General features: G+C 51.7%; 1 protein-coding gene across 1 annotated transcript; it reads left to right on the top strand.

Annotated features, from left to right (window-relative positions):
- Window positions 1-1670: 1670 nt before the first annotated feature.
- TOR1B (torsin family 1 member B) lies at window positions 1671-7959 on the top strand (the record flags this gene model as incomplete). The annotated part of the gene is made up of 5 exons (XM_082843430.1): window positions 1671-1866; window positions 2497-2762; window positions 3939-4114; window positions 5707-5834; window positions 6142-7959. The coding sequence occupies 5 exons, from the start codon at window positions 1671-1673 to the stop codon at window positions 6381-6383; spliced, it is 1008 nt and encodes a 335-aa protein (XP_082699556.1). The 3' UTR covers window positions 6384-7959.
- Window positions 7960-8626: the final 667 nt, after the last annotated feature.

Below are 8626 nucleotides of genomic sequence, written 5' to 3'. Positions count from 1 at the left end.
TCCAGTTCAGGCCACTGTCTTCTCTCCTGGAATACTGCCCAGCCTTGGACCCAGTCTCCCTGCCACAGTGCTGGCCTCTCCAACCCCAATACAGGGCCAGAGTGGTCTGAACAATCACTGCCCAAAGCCCCCCTGGGGCCTTGTGGCCCCAGGGTAAAGCATGGCGCAAAAGGCCTTGATGATTCGGCCCCTGGCTGCCATTCCAGTCTCTCCTGTCTTCACAATCCAGCTGCCTGAGCACCTGGGGCTCCCAGGTGCGTACTACCCCCTGCCTGGAGCGTTCATGCAGACCGCCTTCACCTCTCCCCTCCTCACTTGCGCCAATCCCCTTGGGTAATTTTTACCCATGCTTCAGGTCAAAACTGAGACATGGAGGAGGAGAGCCTTCCCCGACCCGCCCATTGGGTGAGGTGCCTCCTCTGTGCATCCCACATCACAGCACTGACCGTGCTGGTCATAAACTGTCCGTTTGCCCATTTGCCTCCCTCACTAGACTGACAGCTCTGTGAGGGCAGAGACTGTGCCTGTCCTATGCCCTGCTTTATTTATTTATTTATTAAAAAAAATGTTTTTGGCTGTGCTGTGGCATGCCGGATCTTAGTTCCCTGACCAGGGACGAAACCCATGCTCCGGCAGTGCAAGCGAGGAGCCCTCACCCTGGACCGCCAGGGAACTCCCCTGTGCCCTGCTTTATCCCCAGCACGCGGCACTGGATCTGACACAGCCAGTGTTTGTTAAATATTTGTGGATACATGGGCTGATGAGTGAACTCAACCAACTTTGGCAAAGCCTGGGCCAGCGTTACCTGGACAAACCCAGCAGCCATCGTGATCTTTGATCTGACCCTGTCATTCCCTGTGTGAAACCTTCTGTGGCTCCCTATTGCCCCCCAGACAGAGGCCTTCCCCTTCCAGTCTCTGCCTAGCTCTCCATCCTCATTCTCACCAGCCTCCACCATGTGAAATACTTTCAGTTCCCCAAACTGCACATCCTGCATATTCTGGTCTCTGCATAGAACATCCTACTAATCAATTTTTGCTTGTCTAACTCCTTTAATTCTCAGTTCAGACTGACTGAGAGCATTTCCTGCTCCATGGCCTCGGTGCTTCTCTGACCGCTCACTATTGGCCCTTGCCCACTGACTGCCTCCCCCAGAGCCTAGAAGCTCGAGGCGGGGGCGGGGAACCCCGTCTCCTTCCCTGCTGTCTCCCAGCATCCAGCAAGGGGCCTGCCTTGCAGCATGCTCAGTGAAAGAATGCGCTTCTGGGTTTGATGTGCACACCAGGGAAAGTCTGCCTTGGTGTAGCCCCAGTGTTCAGCCTGGGGCCAGGCGCCCAGGGCACCCTGCAACTGTTTCAGGAAGGCACGCAGGGTGGGGAGACTTGAGAAACGCTCACGATAGCTCCAGGGGAAGTGAAGGGAGGGATGACAAAGCGAAGTGTGAAGGATCTGAGAAGCTCTTAAGAAAAAGAAACCGTAAAAGGTAGCCGCCCCTTTCCGTGGCTCTCGCAAAGATGGTGGCGCAGAGCCACGCCCCTCCCCAACAAGGCCTTCCCACGGTGGGGGGTGGGGGGCTGCGGGCGGAGGTGACGCACGGATCGGAAGTCCGTCCCCAAGCTCGGCCGCCCGGGCGGCCCTAGCAGCGTCTGTGGCTGGCCGCGAGCTGGGCGATGCATCCGGCTGGGCTGTTCTGGGTCGCCGCGGCACTGCGGCTGCTGCTGGCGGCCCACGTGGCGGCGGCGTTCGAGCCTATCAGCTTGGGCATCGCCGTCGGGGCCGCGTCGGCCCTCACCGGCTACCTGTCGTACAGGGACCTGTACTGCCGCTTCGCCGAGTGCTGCCGAGAGCAGCCGCTCAACGCGTCGGGTATGGCGGGTCTGCCCCGGAGGGGCTCGAGGGGCGCGGGGTCAGCCCCGCGCGGGCGTCAGCGCCCGGCACCCCGCGCTTACCCTGAGGTGGGGTGGGAAGGAGGAGGGGTGGGGTCTCGGCCCGGACTCCAGCCTCGGAAGCCGTGTCTTCGGAGACAGATTCTCCGGATCGTGGGGCTCTGCCCAAGTTCCTTTCTAAAAGCTTGGATTCCTTGGGATGACAGTAAGAAGAAACTGAAAGCAGCAGCCCTTCGGCGCCACGTCACCCCTGTTAAGTAGTTTTCAGATGTGCAGCGTCTGCCCAGAAAGCCCACATTTGGCCCTCGGTTTTCTTACAAGCCGGAAGGGGTGGCTGGGGAAATAGCAAGCAGCTGAGTGAAGAGAGGGCCAGTCCTTGGATGAACGAACACATTTAGTTTCCTTTTCTAGTCCATTTCCTTGGAAGTGGCGTCGTGTGACTGCAGCCCGTGTGGTTCTGCCTCAGCGCTAACCCTGGGGTTTGGCAGAGACCCTGCTGGACCGCTTGCTAACCTGTGCCTCTCACTTTGGCCAGCTGGGGAGAGCGCTGCTTTTCTGGTGCACGTTTAATGTGTATTTTTCTCTCTTGTTCCCGGGCTGGCTCCTGCAGCCCTCAAGCTGAATTTGGAGGAGAAGCTCTTTGGGCAGCATCTGGCCACAGAGGTGATTCTCAAGGCGCTGACTGGCTTCAAGAACAACAAAAATCCCAAGAAACCACTGACTCTTTCCTTACACGGCTGGGCCGGCACAGGCAAGAATTTTGTCAGCCAAATTGTGGCTGAAAATCTTCACCCAAAAGGTCTCAAGAGTAACTTTGTCCACCTGTTTGTGTCGACCCTGCACTTCCCTCACGAGCAGCACATAAAACTGTACCAGGCAAGGAATTCTGTTATCCCATCCCCTGGCCTCTCGGACCCGTCCGGGAGACCTGCTCCCTGACTCCGGTCTCTGCTTCTCTCCTTTGCACTCCAGTAGCCCCAGGCCCCTGCACACTTCCCCCACCCTGGCAACCCTTTGCCATTTGCAGAACTCTCCTGCAACTTTTTTTTCTCGCTGATTCCAAAATAATACAGCTGGGTAGGTGATGTTATTTCCATTAAAAGATGGAGGCAAGAGCGGCAAGGCGACTCGCTCCTTAGAATTTTCGTGCAAATCAGAAACTGGGACCCAAATCTCCTGACTCCCAGTCCGCAGGGTGGCTGTGTTGCGCAGCGAGTATGTTCAGTATCCCCATCACAGCCCTTGGTTAAGTGGAGCAGGTCACACGATTCGCTTGGACACGACTTCATTTAAGGCTGCTTCTGTGATGCAGCGTCAGCTTGGCCCACATTCTGGGCGTTGCTATGTTAAGTCGTCCAGTAGGGCTCTCATCTAAATGGACGTCCTTGTGAAAGTTCGCGTTCCTACTGTTTTGAGGACTGAAATAAGGAATAGAAACTGAAAGAGGAAGTGAAAGTGGATATTTGCCCCATAAACTGTAAGACAGGGAAGACTACCAAAAAGAGAGAATGATTTTCTTATTTACCAAATTCTGTCATAAATCCCTAGAAATACAGGAACAAACGCTTTTCGTGAAATGTCATCTAGGTCAGCACTTTTGTTCACTGCACCAGTAAAAGGCACTGGTCTCGGGATGCTGTGCCGGCCTTAGCCTAGTTTCTTATGCCTCAGTATGTCTGGTAAAATTAACGTGAGATGCCCAGCCACAGGGAGATGAAAATTACGGGTTGGTTAACAGTGAAATGATCAATATTCATGTATCTTAGACCCCGATACCTTTAAAAAGTCACATTTGGCACGTCATTTGAGTTAGGAAAACACTTACTTGCATTTTAGCGCCTGTCTCTCTGCCGGTTCCCACTTCTTATGGATGAAGTTTTGGAAAAGCTCTCAGACAGTGAGTGGAGGTTAGGGTGCGATTTTTCTTTGTTAAACCCCAGAGAGCTCTGATTTTTCACCTTCCTGAGTATGAGGCACAGTGGAGCGCCTCTGCTCCCCTGGACATATCTTTTGAGTCCCTGCATCCTATTTCTTCTCTTATGGTTGGTCTAGGACCAGTTACAGAGGTGGATTCGGGGTAACGTGAGTGCATGTGCGAGCTCCGTGTTCATATTTGACGAGATGGATAAATTGCACCCGGGGGTCATTGACGCAATCAAGCCGTTCCTAGATTACTACGAGCAGATTGACGGTGTGTCTTACCGGAAGGCCATCTTCATCTTCCTCAGGTCAGTGGGAGGTGTTTCTCCGAGGGCACACAGCCCTTCATTCTGCCCGGGCTAGAAGGAGGTCCCGGCAACCTCAGTAGGTCCCAGGGACAAAAGTGCCAGCCTGGCAAAAGTGACTTACGGACTTCTTTTACTTTGGGGTTGCTAGTGTCAGCACGGCACAGGTCAGGGGAAGGGGGAAACGAATGAAGGAAATAGTAGATAACAGGTAATTTCATTACTTGCTCATGTTGCCTCTGAGGGTTATAAAAAGTGGTAGTGGGCTTCCCTGGTGGCGCAGTGGTTAAGAATCCACCTGCCAATGCAGGAGACACGGGTTCGAGCCGTGGTCCGGGAAGACCCCACATGCCGCGGAGCAACTAAGCCCGTGCGCCACAACTACTGAGCCTGTGCCCTAGAGCCTTCGAACCACAGCTACTGAAGCCACAACTACTGAGCCTGTGCCCTAGAGCCTTCGAACCACAGCTACTGAAGCCCGCGCGCCTAGAGCCCATGCTCCACAACAAGAGAAGCCACCGCAATGAGAAGCCCGCGCACAGCAACAAAGACCCAACGCAACCAAAAATAAATATATATTTAAAAAAAAAAGAAAAGTTGTAGCATGACACACTGAGTTCTGAAAAAGACTTTCAGTTCCTAAGGGCAGGTGCTATTTTTTTTTGTCTAGTAGCACTTAGTAAATATTCCTTGGTTGAGAATAAACCTTAGAGAAATATCACAATCTGATTCCATATTAGAAAACTCATAGTGTTTCTTGATATGTGACATTTGTAAGAAATCATTACAACCCTTTAATACATATAGACTGGCTTATATAGTTGACTTTTTTTGTTGTTTTGCGGTACGCAGGTCTCTCACTGTTGAGGCCTCTCCCGTTGCGGAGCACAGGCTCCGGACGCGCAGGCTCCCCGGCCACGGCTCACGGGCCCAGCCGCTCCGCGGCATGTGGGATCTTCCCGGACCGGGGCACGAACCCGTGTCCCCTGCATCGGCAGGCGGACTCTCAACCACTGCGCCACCAGGGAAGCCCTATATTTGACTTTGAAACAAGCTGTATAGGGACCTCCCTGGCGGTCCAGTGGTTAAGACTTCACCTTCCAATGCACGAGGTGCGGGTTCGATCCCTGATCGGAGAGCTAAGATCCCACATGCCTCGTGGCCAAAAAACCAAAACATAAGAAAACAGAAGCAGTATTGTAACAAATTCAATAAAGACTTTAAAAATGGTCCACATTAAAAAAAAAAAAAAGCTGCATAGAAACTGAAAAAAAAAAGAATAAACTTAGAGCAGGTATGTTTCCTGATTAGAGAGAGAAGTCTTTTTTTTAGCTAATTTTTATTGGAGTATAGTTGATTTACAATGTTGTGTTAGTTTCTGCTGTACAGCAAAGTGAATCAGTTTTACGTATACATATATCCCCTCTTTTTTAGATTCTTTTCCCATATAGGTCATTACAGAGTATTGAGTAGAGCTCCTGTGCTATACAGTAGGTTCTTATTAGTTATCTATTTCATGTATAGTCGTGTCTATATGTCATAGACAGAGAAGTCTTAACGTGTGATTTTAATCTTCGTTTCTTTGGCAAACTCAGCAATGCAGGCGGGGACCTCATAACTAAGACGGCCCTTGACTTTTGGCGGGCAGGGAGAAGGAGGGAAGGCATCCAGCTGAAGGACCTGGAGCCCGCGCTGTCTGTCGGAGTCTTCAATAACAAACACAGTGAGTGCCCCTGGCGAGGAGCCCTCCCCCTGCCCGCGGTCACCGTGTGTCTCTTTAAGCCTTTCGCGAAACCACAGCATCCGCTCTCCTCCGTGCCTTGGTTGAAGTAGGGACTTTTTCGGAGGGCATTCTATTCTACAAGCTAGTTAGCAGGGGTAGCCAACCGATCCTTACATGAGGCTTGACCGAAAGAGCATCTTGGGGGCTAGAGACGTGAAGAATGTGCTGGGCCCTGTTAGAGCAGTGAGCTTGGCCGGGTGACAGGGACAGTAACAGGCGAGAGACCCAGCTGTGCCTTGTTTCCCAGGTGGCCTGTGGCACAGCGGACTGATAGACAGAAACCTCATCGACTACTTCATCCCCTTCCTGCCCCTGGAGTATAGCCACGTGAAGATGTGCGTGCGGGCTGAAATGAAGGCCCGCGGCTCTGCCATCGACGAAGATGTCGTCACCAGAGTGGCCGAGGAAATGACGTTTTTCCCTAAAGACGAGAAAATCTACTCAGACAAGGGCTGCAAGACTGTGCAGTCACGGCTGGATTTTCACTGAACGCTTATCCAGATGGGGTGAGACGCGGCTGGGAGCCCAGGGAACTCGGGGCCTGGCCTTTCCAAGCACTTTGAAGACATCTTCAGGGTTTGCACATTTGCACCTGTGGACTTGCGGGATCTGGAAGGTTCTAAGGGTTGATTTTTGAAATGCTCATCTGTTAAGGGTACTTGTCATTTTGCAACAGCACAGCAACCCAGCTGTTCATTGTGGTTGAAGATGAACTTTTGAAGTCCCTCCCCTCCCCTGCCACTACCACTCAACTGACCTTGACAGAATGACAGAAGTGCCTTGAAAACAGCTGTGTGAGTGAGACCAAGGACTCTTTCTGACCCAACGGTACCCACACCTCAGAAGCTGAACTGAAGGAGTTCGAGGGCCCCGCTGCAGTCCGGGGAGCACTGGGTTTTCACCTGCCAGAAACATTCTTCTCCTCTAGTTCTTTTTCTTCACAGAGCGCGTTCACTGACTTGAAGTATTTTCAGGTAAAATCGGTGGCACCTTCAGGCACAGTGTCGTGTGGGAGGACCTGGGCCCACAGGCCAAGCACGCAGCTGGGGGAACCGCCTGTGTGTGGCATGGGGGCTCCACGCCAGGGCCCTGCAGCCAGGCGGGACAGGCAGGACCTCTCCGTCTGTCCGTGGCTTTGCTGCTGACAGCCCTGGTCATGGAACTCCTTCTCCCAACTCTCACTTGGTACTTATCGCAGCCTTCCTTGTATCACCTCTACTCCTTAACTTCAGCCCCGGCTAGATGTACCCCCAGCCATAACATCCCTAGAGTCGGATCAGAACGCGACTGTTGGCTTTGAGTCCTTGGTTCCCACGGTGAGATGTTTGTCTGTTACAGTTTACACGTGGGTCAGTCTCTCACTTGACTGCACAGAACCATTTGAAATCCGTAGGACAGAGTCATTCTCCACGGATGACACATGCCGACTGAACGGTCAGCTTGCAGGTTCTCGTTGCCAAAGTGGAAGTATTGGACACTAGAAGTGCTCGAGTTTTCAAGGATATGTATATTTTTTATAATGTTCTTACTTCTGAATCTTAGATAATAGAAATATGGGACATTGCTCATTTTAAAACATGGGAAGGAGTAATTGCCTGTTCCTGTATCAGATACTCGTAAGGTTGCGCCTCATCCTGGTGTCATCTGAGAAGGATACCCTGTATGGCAGTGTCAGGCTGGGCTGCCCTGGCCACTGGGAAATACGACTTCCACTCCAGCCAGTGTGAATCCTTTTATCTTGTAGTTGCAATGCAACTGCAGACATGTAAGGAGAACATGCAGCTTTTTTCTATATAAGACGTGGCAGAATGAATTTTCCTCCCCTATGGCAATGCCTTATAGAGGATCACACTTAGTCTTTAAAAAATGCCAAGGTGGGACTTCCCTGGTGGCACAGTGGTTGAGAGTCCGCCTGCCGATGCAGGGGACACGGGATCGTGCCCTGGTCCGGGAGGATCCCACATGCCGCGGAGCGGCTGGGCCCGTGAGCCATGGCCGCTGAGACTGCGCGTCCGGAGCCTGTGCTCTGCAGCGGGAGAGGCCACAACGGTGAGAGGCCCGCGTACCGCAAAAAAAAAAAAAAAAGCCAAGGTGAGGCTTAAAATTTTTAGTACATGTTCTCAAGTTGGAGCTAAGTTATGTTTCTTTTGTCACCTTTTGGGTGTCTGGTCAGGAGGAGGTAAGATTTTTTGTTATGATGCAATAAACTCAACACATGTTGGTCACCTTTGGACCTGCTGTTACTGATTTGTAACTTGAAAAGGCCACAGTTGCTCATCGCCCAGTCTCCCCACCCCACGTAAGATGTAGACGAACTTAAATTGACCCACTGAATGTCAAATAATAAAGCCTAAATTTTATCACGTGAGATGCCACTTGCAGATTTTTTTCCTGGTTTATTTGGTAGCTCTGAAAAGTTTGAGCTTAGAATACAGGCTCTTCGATAACTCAGGTGTGTTTAGGCTCACCGTACCCTGGACACGCTGGTTGGCATTCTTTACCTCATAAAGAATCAGTATTTACCTTAGGGACTTCCCTGGTGGTCCAGTGGTGGAGAATCTGCCTTCTAGTGCAGGGGACGTGGGTTTGATCCTTAGTTGGGGAACTAAGATCCCACATGCCGCAGGACAACTAAGCCCACGTGCCACAATCAGAGAGAAGCCCGCACGCTGGAACTAAAGACCCGACGCAGCCAAAAATAAAAAAAAAAAAAGTATTAGACCTTAAAAAAA

The sequence above is a fragment of the Leucopleurus acutus genome, assembly GCF_964270905.1.
Source record: "Leucopleurus acutus genome assembly, chromosome: 7".
NCBI lineage: Eukaryota > Metazoa > Chordata > Mammalia > Artiodactyla > Delphinidae > Leucopleurus > Leucopleurus acutus.
This window is presented reverse-complemented; position numbering and strand designations above follow the sequence as displayed.